We start from the raw sequence: 20,029 nt of genomic DNA on the forward strand, positions 1-20,029 counted from the left end.
GTGTCGTACATGGGAACACAGTCACCAATTTAGTATTTTTGAACTCCCCGATAAGACAGTAAACTGTCTCTAGATGCAAATTTAGCTTGATAATGAGCTTTTTTAATGGCAGATCGTCAATAACCTCGTGCCTCAAACCGATGCCATAGTACTCTAGTATGATATTCAAACTGATTATCTACAGAACAAATCCTTTGAATACGAATGAACTGACTGATGGGTAAATTCATACGTAAAGAATATGGATGGAAGCTAGAAAATCTCAACAACGTATTCTTGGTCACGGGCTTGTGATACAAAGTAGTCTGTACCCTAATATTGGTCTTATACACATACAAAAATTCCATATAATTCTCATTGGCAGAAGCAGTGAACTGGAAACTACTAGATGTGTTCATCCATTCCAAGAAATCTCGCAACAGATTGCCATTGCCCTCCCATATGAAAAAGATATCATCAAGAAATCTAATCCATGATCTTATAGATTTGAACCAATGGGGAGTATATAGGAATATATTTTAGGGCTAGAGTCCTGACGCAGCTATGGCGAAACGTGGCCATGTTGATGTGGGTCCTGATATTTTCTGTAAGTGAAACATGAATAAAGAATCTTCGACTTTACCTTCACATACCTTTGAATGATAAGAACAGTTTGCAGCACTGGGATGTGTATTTTTTGTGAGTGAAACCCCCTGCTAGTGAGACGTGAGACCATTTGATTTGAACATATTAATGTACAGCATTTAAGTTTGTATTTCTTTATTTTTACTTCTGAAGCTGATTTCTTCATTCAAAATTATTCATCAGAAAACAGAGCAATGTCCGATGTAAAAAAAAAAATCTTTACAGTTTTGAATCTGAGATCTTGGAAATTTGAACAAGGAAAGCATGGCTTCCGTAGTGAATTCCGTCTATTCTTCTTTGCCATCATGGATCACTGTGTCAAATTTAATTTCCTGCAGTTTGTTTAGAGCTACCAAAACGCGCTCTGGCAGAATGCTGTGGAGAGGATAAAGCATGTTATCCTAGAACCCATAGATAGTTCACCAGTACTACTATTAAATTATCATTTCTGGTATCCAACTAGATATACGCAGCACTGTACAGATGTACATAATAATCATTTCCTGCTCCATGGAGTTCACAGTGTGGTACAGGCAGCACACATATGACAAACTAGAATGTCAATGGTAAATGCACTGTATTGATTTTAGAAAAGTGGTTGAGATTTAAAAGCAGGCTCATTTGAATGTAGCCAGAGAGGTGGCACAACAAAACTGTCTCAGGGGCAGATGAATCAAGCTTGCACAGATGTTGGCGTGGGTTAGCATGACGTCTGAATGCAATTTTATGGGCACACAAAGCAGAGAAGTGTTTTCCGCAGAAACGCTATGGAATCCAGATGTAGGACACTGACACACAGCAGATTAAAATTAATGTGAATGAAGCTATTAGCTATTTGACCTTGATGCAGAGAAGTGGGTGAAGATGTTAAACTGAGCACAAGGCAGGAGATTTAACATTACTTCAGAAAAGGCATAGAATGGTTAGTTTGATCTTCTACAATACAATCTGTGAAGATTTAATGCCTGTTTCTTCTTTTTTGCTCTAAATGCCCCTGGATTTTCCACTGCCCCCTAAGATGATTCTCTGATCTCCCTCCCCTCAGATCCAAAACAAACTCAGTGGTGGTCTAGTGGACTCTGACCCATGCACACTCCCTCCAGATCCCCCCACTCATCTGGAAGACGGGAGGCAAGAATGATGCCCACTCGCACTTACCCCCTTGCCTCCATCTTGCAAAATGGTGGTCCCAGTCCCTGCGTGGTGCATCCTGGGACACGCAACATGCCAGATAAGGACATTTAGGTCTTATTTGGCAGACACCACCCAAATTTTGTCTCATAAGGCAAATTATTCCCATATTTGGCAGACTGCCCCCCACGTTGTGTGTTCTAGGATGCACTGTGCAGGGTCACATGCCACCATTTTGCAAGATAGTGGCAAGGGAATAGGAGGGAGTGGGCATCGCTCCTGCTTCCCATCTTCCAGGTGCATGAAGGGAAGGGGGAGTCAAGGTCCACTAAACTATTATTGAGTTTATATTTTGGGTTTTAGGAGGTAGGGTATGCAATTTTATAAAGCGAGTGCTAACATTTATGCATGCATTATGGGGTAGATTCTATATATGGTGCCTAAAAAATCGGCATGGAAATCAGTGCTGACTAAGCATATACTATAAGCAACACCTAGATTTAGGCACGGTATATAGATACGCTTAGTTGATATCTCAGCACCTAAAATTACGTGCCTCCATTTACACCAACGAAAATGTGGCATAAATCCCAGCACGTAGATTTAGGTGCACTGGGCCATATTCTATAACTACACATGTAAATTTCAGAACGCTCATGAAACGTCCATGTCCCCACCGGATAGCCACACCCCTTTTGCCTGCATGCGTAGAAGTTAGGTGCACTGCATTACAGAATGCGCTTAGCGAGTTGTGCACATAAATTCTAATTATTGCCAATTAGTGCTCATTATTCTTGTTAAGAGCTGTTATCAACGCTGATTAGCTTGTTAAGCCAATTAAGTTATGCGCGTTATTATAGACTACGCTTGGATTTTGGCACAGATCTTTAAGTGCACTATATAGAATCCGGGGTATGTGCATAACTGTTTAGAATGCTAACATTTACACATACAATGCCAAATTCCTGCCTAATCACTATTCAGTACAAACAGGTGTTTCAGAATACCCAAAATTAATTTGCACAAGATAGCTCTGCATACGCTGGAAGGCACTAAATGCTCTTGCGTTAATTTTTTTTAAAGGTCGTGTACTAATGGTAACATTAGCTCATGACCAGAAATGAAACTAATAAAAAAAATGCTTTTTTACAGCTACAGTAAAAATGGCCTTTGCATGTGGGAAAGACGTGTAAGGGTGGGCTAAGGTCAATGCTTACTGCAGCTTATTAAAAGGTTCCTAAATGGTCAATGTTTAAATAAATATACTTACAAATTCAGAAATAAAAATAGACGCACAGAGGAAGGAACAAAAATCATTTTCTTATTGGTCAATATTCCATCCAGCAGTTTCTGGGCAACAGTCTTTGTTTTCAAAATAGGCAAAAGTCTGCAATTACAACATATATATTCAACATGAATTTTGTTAACCTTCTGTTCCAAGTAAAGATTTTTCTACAATGCATTAACAACACCTGCATGTAATATTACTGTCTACAATTAATTCATGAGCATCAACTAATAAAGATGCCTTAAAAAGTTTATCCCATTTTACAATATAGGAGGTAAAAGTCTTTAACCCAGAAAAAAAATTGGACTCATTACTCCAATTTCTGCCCAGATGTTACATTGCTCCAATTTTCTGCCCAGATTTTTTGAGCCTATCCCTCTCGAAAACTTCATGTCAAACGTTTTAGATGTTGTCTTTGCCACTATAGTCAAAACATTAAAAAAACACTGGCACTGTTGTGTCATGATCACCCATATATCCTCTATTGGTAGTTTCAGCAATGCCATTACAATAGGAGGCGTGGCCTACTGGTTAGAGCATAAGTCTTAACATCCAGCGGTGCCCGGTTCAAATCCCACTGCTGCTCCTTATGATCTTGGCCAAGTCACTTTACCCTCTATTGCTTCAGGTAGAAACTTAGATTGTGAGCCCTCCAGGGATAAGGAAATACCCAGTGTACCTGATTTTAACTCACCTTGAGCTACTAATGAAAAAAGGTGAGCAAAATTCAAATAAATAAATAATCAGAATGCACTATCACCAGTGACCATATGGTCCTCAAATGCATTGTGATCTAGCAGTGGCTTTGAATGTCCCACATGGTACAAGTGAAAATACACCTCACAAGCCACAACTGTAATGTGAGCCATCAAGCTCAGTGTCACCCTACTACTACTGCTTATCATTTCTATAGCATTACTAGACGTACGTAGCGCTGTACACTTGAACATAAAGAAACAGTCCCTGCTCGACAGAGCTTACAATCTAATTAGGACAGACAAACAGGACAAACAAGAGATAAGGGAATATTAAAGTGAGGATGATAAAATAAGGGTTCTGAACAAAGTGAATAAGGGTTAGGAGTTAAAAGCAGCATCAAAAAGGTGGGCCTTTAGCTTAGATTTGAAGACGGCCGGAGATGGAGCTTGACGTACTGGCTCAGGAAGTCTATTCCAGGCATATGGTGCAGCAAGATAAAAGGAACAGAGTCTAGAGTTAGCAGTGGAGGAGAAGGGTGCAGATAAGAGAGATTTACCCAGTGAACGGAGTTCCCGGGGAGGAGTGTAGGGAGAGATGAGAGTGGAGAGGTACTGAGGAGCTGCAGCAGGTTTTTTTACTCAATTAGTAGGACAAATATCACATTTTTCACCTTCAGGAGGCTCAAAAACTTCCCATGTTATTCAACCAATGACACAGGGGGAAACAATATCCCTGCCATGGGGATGCAATTGGTAACGAAGAATGAATGAGAGGAGTGTATAACCTAGTTCTGCCAGCAGATGGCAGGGCATAATAATATAAACTGGAGAGCCAGTTCTGCAGAAGAATGTAGAGATATGCCAAAGAGGGAACTATTTTTCCTTCCTCCTGATCAGGGTGTTAAAGACAGAGGCAGAGGGTTGAAAGTTTGCCTAGGGTGTCTGATACATTTAGGCCAGCCTTGCCACTGAGCCTAGGCATACTAAAAGTGAGTGGAAGGCATCCCTCTCCAGCAATCTTACCAACAACAGGTGTGCCCTGTGTGTCTGAGGAGGATGGGATGAAAATGGAGGGAAAATAGGGACCTAGGAGTGTGCATTTGTGAGCATGCATTTGGTTTGTTTGGGTGCCTAAAATTTAAATGTGTGCAAATCATTTGTACACATCTGTACTTACAAATTAATGCATGTAAAATCAATTTGTACACTTTAAAAAGTTTGTGCATGCACACAATGCATGCCTACAAAAATGAGTATGGCAAGCAAACAAAAATGCCCCCAAAACTGGAATAAATTAATTTTCAATGAGCATGAATAAACCAAATTTGTGTTGTCCATGCATACCGAAAAAGGGAACTACCCCTTAGTCACAAGACAGTAGACTAATAAATAATACATTCCAAGGAAACAGAAGAGATTTTAAAAATGTGAAAATTATAAAACTGAATTGAGTAGAATTTACTATCATTGTTGATGTTCCACGTTATGAGCATCTAAGCCTGGATGTGCACAATTCCCTGAGTACTTTGAAAAAGGCTTTTGAATGCAGGTACTTTGATTCTATCAAGGTCGCCAATAATTGGGCGTATAAATTTTGGAATGTTCCTGATTTGTAGGCACAGTTTAATAGAATAATGAGCCAATTAGTGCCAATAATTGGCTTTTTAACAAGCATTAATGGCACAAATTAGATTTAATTGGGAGTAATGTGCCTAAAATTTACATGTGGTCCAAAAAAGGGACTGTAGAAATGGGAGGGTCATAGGCATTTCCGGGCAGATCAGGCACATAATTACAAAATAATGGTGCTCTGCACATGAATTTAGGCATGGGCATTTGCATTACGTTTTCATTGGTGCAAATGGCAGTGCCCGAATTTACATGAAACCTGTCTGCCTAAGCGTGTATTTTATAAACCATGCCAAACTAGGTACGGCTTATAGAATATCGTTTACCTGGGTATTTTAGGTGTCATATATAGAATCTAAACCTAAGTGCAAATTCTATATCAGCAATTATGCCTGTAATTGCCATTATAGAATAGTAGCCTACTGTAAGTCCACAGTTATGTGCTAACTTTAGGCGGGAGCACTTCTACTAGCTCAATGGCTGGTGTAAACTGAGGCATATAACTGAGAGCATATAACAGAAGCTTAGCCAAAATTGGGTGGCGGAGCAGGTGGGGGAAGAGAGGTTGGTGGTTGGGAGGCGAGGATAGTGGAGGGCAGACTTATACGGTCTGTGCCAGAGCCGGTGATGGGAGGCGGGACTGGTGGTTGGGAGGCGGGAAATACTGCTGGGCAGACTTGTACGGTCTGTGCCCTGAAAAAGGCAGGTACAAATCAAGGTAAGGTATACACATATGAGTTTATCTTGTTGGGCAGACTGGATGGACCATGCAGGTCTTTTTCTGCCGTCATCTACTATGTTACTATGTTACTATGAGAGCATTCTAGAACCTGTGGGGTAATTTTACTAAGCCACAATAAAAAGCGGCCTGTGGTAGTGCGAGTGCATCTTTTGGGTGCATGCTGGGCCATCTTTTACCGAGTCTAGGAAAAAGGGCCTTTTTAAGGGGCTGGAAAATGGATGTGCATTAAAATTTAAATCAGCTACACGTCTATTTTGAGGTTGAGACCTTACCGCCACCCATTAACCTAGTGCTAAGGTCTCACGGGCTACCCGTGCGGTAAGCGTGCAGTGCAAGCCAACTGCTGTTTACTGCCAGGAAAGCAGGGAGAAAATTATTTTTCTACTGCGGGATTCAGCACGTGTCAAATTCAGAATTAACATTCAGCTCACATGCTAGCCGGGCAGTAGTGCCGATTTAGCGCACGATGTACACCTGCAGGCTCTCCCGCACCTTTGTAAAAGGACCCCTGTGTGCGTAAGTAGTAGGCACGCTCCTGACCTGCTCATGCCCCTCCCAGGTCCATGTTATCTTTGGAATTGCGTGCTATGGATGCTCAGTGCTCAATTTGTAGAAAATCAGTTAAAGGCAGTTACATGCATAACTGCAAATTAGTGCCGATAACTGCCAATTAACACCCATTATTAGGTTGTTAAAGCCATTAGCAGCTAATCTATCACTTAAGTTATGCACGTTACTGACACTGGGCAAGATGCACAAAAGTTCTCGTTAGAGTCGTTCCGTACCGAATTCCATAATGAATCGGTACGGAATGACAATGCATGAAGGAAAGGGAATGCAAATGAGCTGCTCATTGCAGCTCACTTGCATTCTCTAATCCTTCGTTAAAACCGTCGATAATCGGCCCATAAAGCATGCGCAGAGCAGCCAAGCGTTATGCTGGCTGCTCTGCGCATGCCAAAAACGTAAAAAAAACAAAAACAAACACGTCCCCTGCATTAAAATCGTGACTTTTTTAGGCAGCCCCAGCCCACCTCCCTCCCTCTCTTTCTCCTTTTTTAGAAAAAACAGCTCCCGCCATCTTCTGCCCTGTGCCCTGCCCCCGCTGCCCCCCCTGAGGTCATCGCTGCCGCTCCCCCCTCCACCGGGCCCCCCTCCGTCTGAAACCGGGCCCGTGCAGCGCCTCTCACCTCTGTATGAAGGCGCTGACCTATGTAGGTTACTTACGTCAGACGAGGGCGGGCCCAGGAGGAACGGAGGGACGTCGGAGGAGGCGATCAGCTGTTCTTGCCCATGCAGCGCCTTCATACAGAGGTGAGAGGCACTGCTCGGGCCCGGTTTCACGGAGGGGGGCCCGGTGGAGGGGGGGGAGCAGCGGCAACGACCTCAGGGGGGGCAGCGGGGGCGGGGCACGGGGCGGAGGATGGCGGGAGCTGTTTTTTCTAAAAAAGGAGAAAGAGAGGGAGGGAGGGGGACCGGGGCTGCCTAAAAAAGTCACAATTTTAATGCAGGGGGGAGCGGGAAGCAGCGGCGACCTCAGGCGGGGGGCAAGGCCGTCCATAAAGGACGCTCCTGATGAGCGTTTTTGCCCCTCCCGATTTTGTTTTGTTTTTTTCACTTGTTCTGAAAGCCGGGCAACCCCAACAAGAGGTACAGACCTCTCATTAGATTTCCCGGAGTTTTCCAGTGTTAGGGCAAGTGGAAAACCTTAGTGCATCTCATTTCAATAGGTTTTCTACACATACATAGTAACATAGTAGATGACGGCAGAAAAAGACCTGCACGGTCCATCCAGTCTGCCCAACAAGATAAATCATACTTGCTACTTTTTGTGTATATCCTACTTTGATTTGTACCTGTGCTCTTCAGGGCACAGACCGTATAAGTCTGCCCATTTGCTCCTCTGCATTCCGTTTTCGTTTGCTGCTACCGTTGTCGGAAATTGGGCTTTAGTACATGTCAGGGTTAAAAACTTGTTTGTTAAAGGCTCATTAAAGGCTCATTTAGTTTAGTGCATCTTGCCTACTGTTCTATAACTTCAGCATGCAACTTTGTACTCTAAGAGGCCGATGCTCAAAACTGCCGCGGTAAGCCCAACAGCACAGAAGCCATACCGCTGGAACAGCATAAAAACCTAGCTCGCCAATGCTCAAAAGAAATGATATTCAAATTATATGTGCTCTGTAGAAACAAAAGCAAAGAAGGGGAATGTGCTTGGAGCATGCGCAGAAGAGTTCTGTGGTAAACTCAGCTCCTGTGCACATGCGCCTGGCAAAGTCAAATGTGAAGCATGCATTAATGTCTGTTTTCTGTGCCTTTAATTATGTGTTTCAATTTTTTAAAACGTGGAACGCTTATAATTAAACATAGGAAAGAGGCATCAAGGTGTGCTTTCACTTTCGGGTTTGCTCTGACTTGCAAACACTCATTTCTCACTACTGGTGCTTAGGGGCTTGCACGGGCTTTCTTCTGCTTCCAAATTATATAAAACTAGTAAAAGGAGGGAGGAACAAGATGGCTGCTGCTGCATAGAGCTGTTGTAACAGCGTTCCAACTTATCTGGGCAAAGCGATTTTCCCCTTTTAAAATGCCCCACACAAAGAGAAAAGGGGTGGTGAAGAAGGTTCCCTCGCCCTCCGCTACCTCAACACCAACCCAACTAAGTTTGGATCGATTTTTGACATCAATCTCCCAATTATCAAGGGAAGGTAGTACCATAGTGGAACGTACCGGAGAAGTGGAGTCTCCACCGGTTGATGAAACCTCCCTGTCTCCTCCATCGCAGTTGCTTCCTCCGTGTCCGGCAGCGTCAGCAGCCCTTGGGGCGACCCCATATACCACCGGAAGTGTGGGTGGAGAGGCGCCAGTTGAGGGACCTGAGCTGCAATACTCGCTGCCGAGCCCTCAGAAGAATATTTTTGGGGAAAAACCGGAGGTAAATTTAAATTTGATTTGGACAATGTTGAATGGAATGAATGAAACGTTGCTAAAAACGTCTGGGGAAGTTCATGTCATGAATGAAAAATTTGAGGAATTGAAAGTAACGATAGAGCAAGTTAAAACAGAAACCTCAATAAAGATCACGAATATCCAGAAAGAAGTAGATTTTCTCCATGAATTTAAGAATTCAGCAATAAGAGATAGTGGCGATGTTCGGCGCAGAATCGAACAGATTGAGAACTGTAATAGAAGATTGAACCTACGATTGCTTAATTTCCCAAAACTCCTAGGAATTCTCCTTCTGATCTCTTTAGAAGATACCTAAATGAGATTCTAAAGTTTCCCCTTGAAAGTATGCCGCCAGTAAATAAAATCTATTATATTGGAAATCCTATGGAGAAGATTGGGGAAAAACAGAATCAGCAGCAAACAAATGGTAATTTGGACATATCTGCTCTATTAGAACAAACTTTGGATAAATGTACTGACAGGGCGACCCTCATAGTTTCTCTGGTATTTGAGCAGGACTTGAATGCCATTATGAGAAACTACTTCAAAAATTCCACTACTCCTTTCGGAGGAGAAAGGATATGGATATACCCGGACGTTGCAAAGCAGACCCAGCAAAAAAGAAAACTTTTCCTGGCAATGAGAAAGAGGACATTGGAGATAGGGGGTTCTTTTTTTCTTGCCTATCCATGCAAATGTAATGTTAAGTTGGGTTTAAATAAGTATGTTTTCTATTCACCAGAACAGTTAAAATCTTTTTTAGATTTAAAGCAACTTAAATAACATCTAAATAAGTAATTCTGATTGGGAGTATGCAGCGAATATTTCCTTAATATTTATTTCTACTTTGTAATCTTCTCTATTCTTTTGTTCCTCCATTTTTTTATTTTGTGGTCTGAGGAAGCTAACAAATTTTTTCTCTCCTTTGTTAATTAATTAGATGATATAATTTCTTTGGCTGTATTTCATAAACAAGTTATGCTTGTTAATTATATTGAAATTAATAAATAGAATAATAATAATAAAAAATAATAATAATAATAATAAAACTAGTAAAAAAGGCCCGTTTCTGTAGGCAAGGAAACGGGCCTTAGGCAGGCAATTCCCCCCCCCCCCCCCGTGCTACGGCCCCCTCAAACCCCTCCTTCCGTGAACCTGTCGTTCCCCCCCCACCCCCCCCCCCCCCATGCGAGCGAAAACTGCCGCCACCACCGCCGTGTTGTTCTTCCCTTCCCGTAGGTTCTTCAATCATCTTGTCTGGAAGTTCCTCTGCGTGCGTCTGACGTCAGATGCACAGAGTTAAACGTTCTGAGAAGATGATTGAGGAACCCACCCGAAGGTAGTGCACAACAGCGGCATTTTTTTTCCCAGCGGTAAGGGAGGCTTTCTTTTGTGCACTGTTCTCAGCATTATCTGGTTTGTACAAGGAAAGTCTGGGGTGAAGTCTGGGCAGAGCCTGGAGTACCTGGGGACCCCCAATATTCAGTGGCACTGCCCAGATACCTGTCCAGTCAACCTAGAGAGCCAAAAGGCTGTCCTAAGTTGCTGAATACTAGCAGCACCCGGGGAACTCCTGGCAGCTGCCTTCTGCCCAGGTATTCAGTGTTGGTAACTGGGTAGGGACCAGCATGAATACCTGAGCACATTCAGCTTGCAGGGGCCAGCTTTTATAACAAACACTGACTGCCATCAGCTGAGTATTCCCCTTTTCATTGTTGGAGTTTTGAGGTTGTTTCAGACAGCAGAGAGGTAAGCATAACCCTTCCATCATTAATGCAGATCCCAGGGTGAAAATGAGCAGCTGACACGCCTGTCTGGACGCAGGTGTGAATGCTGACCTCTAGTTTAATGTACACCTGCATTGCCACATATTTTTCTGTCCTTCCCAAACCACACCCACAATACACACCTTGTGCTGGGATTTTTAACAAATCCGGTATTAACGAAAACCGGGCAGAGACATGATGTTTTGACTCCATATTTTCCCAGTGCCGAAAGCTCTGCTGTTAATGCTGTATGGAACCCAACTGCAGCGTACTTGCTGGAACTGAACAATAAAAGATCTTGGGTTGATATAGCACATGACTACCTGAAGAAAAGGCATTTCTTAACCCTTATATTTAAAATGCTTAAATGAATTGTCTTTCAAACCTCAGTGCTTATGAAATTATGTTTGTGGTGCTCATTAGTTTCAACAGGGACTTGCACAGACAATCATTGCACTTTTTTTCATTATTTATATATGCCCTAAACTGCAGTCTTTTCTCAAAATTCAATATTAAATGTCCATATGCTTCAGTATTTAAATGAAACTCAATTACTGGCAAAATTTATAATATTTATACTGGATCCAGAATAATATATCATCAGAAACCTCTTGGCATCCAGTTAAAATTCATTAAACATATATGAATCATTCACTGCTACTTCAATTTCTGTTCACTATTTCTTTATATAAAGAATTTTTTAGATTTTTTAAGTAACCTCAGTGATGTTCACCGCCCACCACCCTTACAGGCTTTACGTGGCGATACCAAAAACATCAGCCTCTTCACAGGTTCACTCTTCAAACCTTACTTTTCAATAATTGTTATTTTACTTATCTTTTCAAGATTTTATTTAGTCGGACCCAGGGGTTCTATTGTCCGACATGCATGTTTCGCTCGACAAAGCGAGCTGTCTCAAGGACACACCCCCTGTGATCTTTACTAGCACCAGCTCTGCATACTATCTTATCAGCAAAGTGCATGTCGGACAATAGAACCCCTGGGTCCGACTAAATAAAATCTTGAAAAGATAAGTAAAATAACAATTATTGAAAAGTTTTTTTTTTAATTGAAGTAGGGTTTGAAGAGTGAACCTGTGAAGAGGTTGATGTTTTTGGTATCGCCACGTAAAGCCTGTAAGGGTGGTGGGTGGTGAACATCACTGAGGTTACTTAAAAAAATCTAAAGTTATTCCATCACTGCAAGAGTACGTTGTATTACATGTTTATACAACTCTGCGGAGTTATTGATTTGAAGGATTTGACTCCTGAGGAAGGCTCTCCAGCCGAAACACAGCCCATGTTGGGTCCTTTTTATTGGATCATATTTACCACTGGCAAATAAACTTTTGGATATTTTTTATCCATGGACAGCCTTGGTTACTTGGTACAGTCCCACTTCCACCTTGCTGTGTGTTTTTTTTTGGTTGACTCAAGCCCAATGGCTTCACTCAGGGCTCCAGTCCAGCCCTCTGTGACTGCAAAGAGCACATTCTATCCTCTCAGCGACTTCCTTTTTAATCAAAGCTCTTGCTGTTAATAAACTCATCTGCTCTAAACATCCAGCTCCACCTATCACTACACTCCCTGGGCCTTCTGGTGGTTCATGGGAACTGTAGTCTCTAAGGGCGGCCATATTTGCTCAGAGACCTCCTGCACAGTTTTCTATACAGGGCGGCTCTTTTGGTTTGCAGTCCAGCTGGCAAAACAGTGGCTGTGATCTGTCTTCTGGCTCCCTACCACAGTACCCAGTATGTATCACTGGAGTAGGGTTAGTAACTTTAGTGGGAAACTCAGAGGCACTGTTGTCCCAGAAGTTAGCCTGCTCCTATCGAATAGGAAACTGCCATGTTCCTGCAATCTCCTCACGACATAAATAGGGATACATTTATAAATACCAAACCACATATCTTTTACCACAGAATAAGTCTGTAACAAACGAAAAGAAGATGGATGTGAAAGACCCGGTCACTTCGTGTCTTTTGTATTTATCTGGTTCAGCATATTTTGAGCAGTTGAATTAAAGGAAAGGAGAGACAGAGAAACATTATAGAGCAGTTTGTTTTTCTGTAGCCTGCCTAAGTACAAAGTCCATGGATTCTTTAGTGTCTGCAAACCTGGTAGGTAATTTTCAAAGGAGAATTATGTGCTTTGCTTATCTTTGCAAGGTTTGTGCTTTTTTTTCTTTCTGGGGCAGAAGACTAGGAGGAAAAGTACAGTATATGCTCCAATTTTAAAATACCATTCTGTGCATGCATTTTACTCCTCAGGGGTACATTTTCTGACAGCCCTTTTCACCAGAGAAATGGCTTTGAAAATTGCCATTTCTATATCAAAAATATATAAATAATAAAGGGGAAATGAAGTATAATTCAATACCAAAGAAACAATCAAAGTCACTTTGAATTAAGAGTTCAGGAGTACAGTTACTGTGAAATGCTGGCCACTGTTTGAAATGGACCTTTGGCAAGATAACTGCATGTGAGTTAAGTGCTTCGTTTTAAAGGGTTTGTATATTTCTTTAAATAAATAATCAATATTTTTGAGAAAAAAAAGGGAAGATTTGGGTTGCTGTTAAGCTCTATGTCAGTGTTTTCCCAAGTCCGGTCCTGGACTACCCTTTGCCAGTCAGGTTTTCAGGATATCCACAATGAATCTGCAAGAAAGAGATTTCGATATAATGGAAGCAGTGTATGCAAATCAAATTCATGCATATTCATTATGGATATCCTGAAAACCTGACTGGCAAGGGGTACTCCAGGACTGGACTTGGGAAACACTGCTCTATGTTAATTAATAATAGCAGAAATATTTTTGGACTTTGTTAATGAAGTACAAGAATAATAGTGAAGATTTGATCGTTTCTTTGATTTTGAAAATTTCCATCTACATAAGGGGCAATTCTATAAATGGCACCTAAAAAAATTGGCACTGATAAAAACATGTAGCGGTATTCTATAAACCGAGCCTAAAGTAAGGCACGGTTTATAGAATAGCACCTAAGCCCAGGGATTGTGCCTACATTTAGGCATGGCTATTTGCACCGACAAAAACCTGGTGCAAATGCCTGCACTTATATTTAGGTGCAGAGCCCCCTTATCCTATAATTACACACGTAACTAAAAGTCACGCCCCCGATCCACCCATGGCCCTCCCATTTCTGCGCCCTTTTTTTCCAACTCGCATGTACAACTTAGACATGGATCCTACACCTATATTAACATGCGTACATGTTTAATTGAATCTAATTAGTGTCAATAATTCCTTGTTAAAAAGCCAATTATTGGAACTAATTAGATCATTATTCAATTAAAATGCACACGCCCAAATTTTCACACACATTTATTAGCGCTTTTTATAGAATTAGGAGGATAATGCATAGATACTTTCATTCTCCTGCGTCCTTTCAAAAATTTTCAACTAGAAATAGTTAGGATAATATACAGTAGAGTCTTGATTATCTGACCTTTGCTAATCTGACTATCTGGCATATCCGACAGAACCCCCCCCCCCCCCCCCCCCCCAGTGACGTCATCGCATTGCTATTAAGAAGTGTGCAACTTCTCGTTTTGTTTTCCTTTGTAGCATAGAGAAAAGTTTCACACCTGAAACATTCAGTTTCAACCCCAGGACCATGCTTGAACTGTGAAACAGCACCGTTGTGAGGAGAGACCCTGTTTTTACTGTGCAGAGAGTTTTAACTCTCTGTTTCTGTAACATTTCTAATATAGTAGGTACATAATACTATTGTACTACAATACTATGTTTTTATTCTCCCCCCTTTAGATCTGTAGAAGAATACTTCTGAAATGGCCAGTCAAAAGAGGAAAAAAGTTGCTTTGTCTATAGAGCAGAAACTTGAAGATTTAACAAGAATTGACAAGGGTGAATCCATCCAAAAAACTGCAGCTGAACTAGGAGTGGGGAGAACAACAGTTCTTGACTGGAAAAGGCAACACAGTGAGATGGAAAAATGGGCCTCAAATCGTGCCTCTGTTTTCAATGGACACTAGAAAAAATATGAAAAAATGTGAACATGAGAAAGTAAGCGAAGCCTTATTCCTGTGGTTCACACAGCAAACAGACAAGGGCATACTTATATCAGGGCATATATTGCCAGAGAAAGCCCCGTTTTTTCAAAAGGAATTCACTGAAGGTGACCCTGATTTCACTGCTAGTATCAGGTTGCTTGATCCTTGGCAGAAAAATATATGGAATAAGGCAGCTCTAAACTGCTGTGGAAAAGCTGTCAGAGAACTGAGGAATTTGTCACATTCCAAGTAGAGGAGTGTGGTAGCCGTGTTAGTCCACTCTTAAGGTTATCAATAGAAATCAAACAAAATAAAACATGGAAAAGAAAATAAGATGATAACTTTTTTATTGGACATAACTTAATACATTTCTTGATTAGCTTTCGAAGGTTGCCCTTCTCCGTCAGATCGGAAATAAGCAAATGTGCTAGCTGACAGTGTATATAAGTGAAAACATTCAAGCATTACTATGACAGTCTGACAGGGTGGGAGGATGGGGTGGGTAGGAGGTATGCATGGGGACATCAAAGCATATCATTGATATTCTAACAGGATGGGTGTGGATAGGTGAGGGGAGGGTGATCAACAGAGACATACAGCTTTATGGTTTATAATGGGCTAGGAACCCCAGATCCTTGTTAAGTCCTTTCTGTTGGGTGTTAAAATATTCAATCATTCTGACTTCAAAGGTCTTACGTTCTTGTATGGTTTTAAAGTTACCTTTCCTATCAGACTGTCATAGTAATGCTTGAATGTTTTCACTTATATACACTGTCAGCTAGCACATTTGCTTATTTCCGATCTGACAAAGAAGGGCAACCTTTGAAAGCTAATCAAGAAATGTATTAAGTTATGTCCAATAAAAAAGGTATCATCTTATTTTCTTTTCCATGTTTTATTTTGTTTGATTTCTATTGATCACATTCCAAGTGAAATTTCAGCGTCTCTTTAAAAAGGCAGGCATATCAAGGGACTTTAAAATGTTGCCATCAAGAACTCTTGCATCGTGGCTCGAGGTCTTAGCTCCAGGTAAAGAAAGAATGACTATTCTGGCTTAGGCTGTAGCAATGCAACTGGTAAATTTAAATTACCACTGAATTTCATTAGAAAGTCAAAAAATCCTAGGGCCTGTACAAACATGGCTCCTGCTGCACTTCCAGTGACCTATAGGAATCAGAGGAAAGCCTGGATGGACAAAGACATCTTCCATAACTGGTTTTCCAAGGAATTCGTTCCATCAGTAGAAAACTTCTTGAAAATAATAAACCTGCCTAGGAAAGCGATGGGAAAACAAACATTAATCACAAAATTTTACAAAACAGTTTTATAATTTATGTTTACCATTTGAACTGCTACTAGGTTCAGCTTACAGTACAGTATGTACTCTGTTTTATATAGTTCTGCATTGGTCTTACTTTAAGGTACAGTGATTACAGTACAGTATGTTTTAGCGCTCCAATCATGCTGCAGAATGTGCTATAGAGCTTTTAATAAAGAATTTTTTTTTAAAATACGCCTTTGTTGATGCTTTGCTTGCTGGGTTCCCATTATTTACTGTATTATCCAACAACAGGTCAATCTTGGTTACATCGGATAATCGAGACTCTACTGTAATAGAATTTCATCTGTGCAATGGCTGGGGCTCCCTCCTCTTGTAGATTATACCTTCTCCCTCTGTAGCATCCTTATGTCCCCATCCCAAACTGGCCTATGTACTAGAACGCAGATTTAGAAACTGACATGAATCTCTTGTGTGCCAGCATATATCACTGCCACTGAGCTACCAGACTGGCAATACAGTTTTTTCTTAAATGTAGATTTAATCAAGATTAATTGATTTTTAAAGCAAAGAAAAGGGTCTGGCACTATGACACAGCAGATCTGAATTCAATTCCATTATAAAGGCAGCACACTAGCACCAGAGGAGAAAGGAAGTCAGCCAAGGCTCTAGTGCCAGTCTTTGCTATTCACAGAGTAGCCCTGAAGGGTCACCTCGAAGGAGCAGTGCCTCAGCTTTTAGGGCTGATAAGGGCTTCTTGATACTGCGCATCCTAACTGTGATGGGGCAGATTTTTATGAGGTAAAAGGGGAAAATATAAAAGGAAAAACAGTGCTGGTTATCAACAAATGCTAACAAAGGTTCTGATGCACAAAGGTCCCCGTTAAGAATCTGTCTGTATTTCCAAATTGGTAAAAATTACCGATTGGAAATGCAGAGGGACTCCCAAAGAGAATCGCATGCAAATGAGCTGCTTGTTGCTTTTGCGACCCAGCTCATTTGCATGCGATATGGGAGAAGCCAGTCAGCGAGCTGAGCATGCGCAGAACAGCTAATCACTATGTGTGGCGGCAAGCAGTAGAGGTAGCCTTTTTTTTTCAAGCACAAAAGCACCATTTTTGGGGGGATGGAGCAGCATGTAGGCGGCAGTGGGTGGGACAGCACTGGCTAATGTGTAGTGACTCAGCGACTGATGGGCAGACCTGTGTTGGGGGCTTCCTGCCTCTCCGCTGTCGGGGAAAAAGTGGGAAAAGTGCAGAATATGCTCTCTGCTGCTCTTTCTTGGCTGTCATTTTCTGTGAGGAATCTGCATCAGGGCTTGGTTCCTTCCACCCCCAGCTGCTATTGCTGCTTCCTTCTATTAGCCGGTTAACATCCTGAAACACCCTATCTCCCTGAAGATGGACTCTCATTGTCTGGCTGCTGTCCCAACTCCTCCTCCCTGCGGGGCTTCCCTGATGACATCACTCTTTCTGAAGCTGCCCCCTCCAATGACAGAGCAGAGCTTTGAGCTGATTGGACCCGAACTTTCTGGTGTTCCCCTCCAGTAGTAAGTGGGTGGGTGGGACATCCTGGGCTGACACTGTCAAATAGGTTTTGCCTATCTCTGTGCTTCTAGCATGGGGGATGCTGTTTTCCAGCAGACACTCTTTGTTTGACAGACCCTTGTTTTCATTGCATTTGGTAAGTCACCATTACTTTTATGATTTGTTTTACGCTTACATTTTGGCACTGCAATATTTCTTTACCACGGTAGGCAGGCACGGTAGGCCAATTTCATGCCAATAAAATGTAGTTTGAAAGAGAAGAATGGCACAGGACCGCCCCACACTTTCCTTTGGGTTTTACAACTTGATTTCAGGGAAAATTAACCATTTGCTCCCCACCGGCTTTCATACACCCAAAGAAACTGCGTGTATGAATCCGGTGTGCTTTTTTTGTGTGTGTGTGCTCCAGCATCTTCCCTGCCTTCTTTCTTCCCTTTTTCTACTTGCGACAATAAAGAACCAACAGCTCCACACCTCTTTTTAAAATTTCCACGGTAAAACTAGGGGCCACTTGTGTGCATCATTTGGAAAATGGCTGTGCATTGCTTTGCATGCACATTTGTATAGTAATTAGCTCATTATAATAGCTTTGCATTCCGCTTTCGTCAGCTGCTACCGTGACAGGAAAATAGCACAGAGAACCCTTTTGTGCAGATCTCGCTGTACTCGTTGCTCGCTAAACCGGCTAGAACTAGTTTAAAAACCACATTGCTGGCTTGTTATGTTTTGTGCATCTGGGTAAAAGACAAGTAAGGGTCATGGATTTGATATATACTGACGTTCTATAGTACAGCCTAAGCAGTTTACATTTATCATATGCAAGTACTTTCTTTGTCCTCAGTGGACTCACAATCTATAAAAACTTACAACCCTCCCCCCCCCCCCCCACACACACCACCACCATAACCACTATCTCCTTGGCCCCCAAAATATTTGGTGCACCTACCCTTGCTTTTGCCAAATTCAGACTCATACCTCTGGGTGAGAAGATCCCTTTCAACTAAATCAGATTCATCATGGAATCGAGCAGCCTTCAGCTTCACCATCCCCAACATGCAATCCTCAGCTTGCTACCACCATCCCAAGTACCTCCCTTCTGAGGCAATTCCAAACTGTAAACTATTTAAGATTCACCCCCTGAAGCTGGCCACTTCTGCAGTGAAAGGGAGGAGTATGCTCACATGCTGCCGACATGCATCCTGCTGCCAGGTGATGGCACATGTATCAGGGTAGTGGTGGGGGGGGGGGGGGGAGGGAGAGGAGTTTGTCAACCTCTGTCCTAATAGATCCATGTATATTGCTTGCTGAAGTCCTATAATTTCATATGTAAAATGGAAATCATGATATGCTGGCAAGAGGTAAATGACTATGTAATAATATATGCAGATGAATGGTTTGTTAGTCACTTCTATACTGAAGGATTGCCCAGTAAGTAGCTCGGCATTCCCCGGGACTGTGCTTGTTGTGGCCATCATATAAACTAGACCTCTTGAGATGAGTGTGTTACCATTGTAACTAGCTACATTAATATTACCCTACACTAGGGCTACTCAATTCTGGTCCTCGAGGTCCACAGGCAGGCCAGGTTTTCAGGACCTCCACAATGAATATGCATGAGAGAGATTTGCATGCCAAGGAGGCAGCGCATGCATATCTCTCTCATGTATATTCATTGCAGATATCCTGAAAAGTGGGCTTGCCTGTGGACCTCGATGACCAGAATTGAGTAGCCCTGCTTTACACCCTTGGACTTCATTCCCAGTCTTTGGGGGCCACCAATGGTTCTGGTTTTCAGGATATGTCTAATGAATATGCATTAAAGAAATGTACTTGCTTACTTCTTCCATTTTCTCATGCATATTCATGAGGGTTATCCTGAAAATCTGACCTGTTGGGAGCGAAGGACAATGTTGTACACCAGGGGTGTTTAATGTTGGTCCTCAAATACCGCAACCCAGTCAGGTTTTCAAGATTTCCACAATTAATGTATATGAGATCTATTTGAATTCAATGGAGGCAGTGCTACACATATATTTTTAAAGTTTATAAGGTTATATATTTTATATTTTGTTTTAATTTATTTGTGTGTATTACACGTTGTCTTCCCTATTTTTACATATACTGTAAATGTATGTTTTTATAGACTCCTGATGCAGGCCTGACGGCCGAAACACGACGTTGTGTCGAGTCTTCAAATTATTAATAAAATTGTTTACTAACTAACATCCTTCAGTTTCTGGTATCCTTGGTCGCTCTCCCATTTTTTTTACACTACTGTTTTTACCGTGGGGCGTTTGAGTTCTCCGCCTTTTTGGTGGATTTTCTCCCTCAAATACCGCAACCCAG

The 20,029-nt window shown here is 41.8% G+C and overlaps 1 protein-coding gene across 2 annotated transcripts in view; it reads right to left on the reverse strand.

The window, feature by feature from the left end:
* Positions 1 to 742: 742 nt before the first annotated feature.
* The window catches only part of LOC115461024 (17-beta-hydroxysteroid dehydrogenase 13-like), a 74,829-nt gene continuing 55,542 nt past the window's right edge, over positions 743 to 20,029 (reverse strand). For both annotated transcript variants that reach the window (XM_030190543.1, XM_030190544.1), the window contains exons 5-7: positions 10,971 to 11,108; positions 3,026 to 3,142; positions 743 to 999 (exon numbers count right to left, since the gene is read on the reverse strand). In XM_030190543.1, coding sequence (XP_030046403.1) covers positions 912 to 999; positions 3,026 to 3,142; positions 10,971 to 11,108 — 343 coding nt within the window. In that variant the 3' untranslated portion in view covers positions 743 to 911. The remainder of the gene's footprint in view (positions 1,000 to 3,025; positions 3,143 to 10,970; positions 11,109 to 20,029) is intronic.

This window comes from Microcaecilia unicolor, chromosome 2 (genome assembly GCF_901765095.1).
Source record: "Microcaecilia unicolor chromosome 2, aMicUni1.1, whole genome shotgun sequence".
Classification (NCBI taxonomy): domain Eukaryota; kingdom Metazoa; phylum Chordata; class Amphibia; order Gymnophiona; family Siphonopidae; genus Microcaecilia; species Microcaecilia unicolor.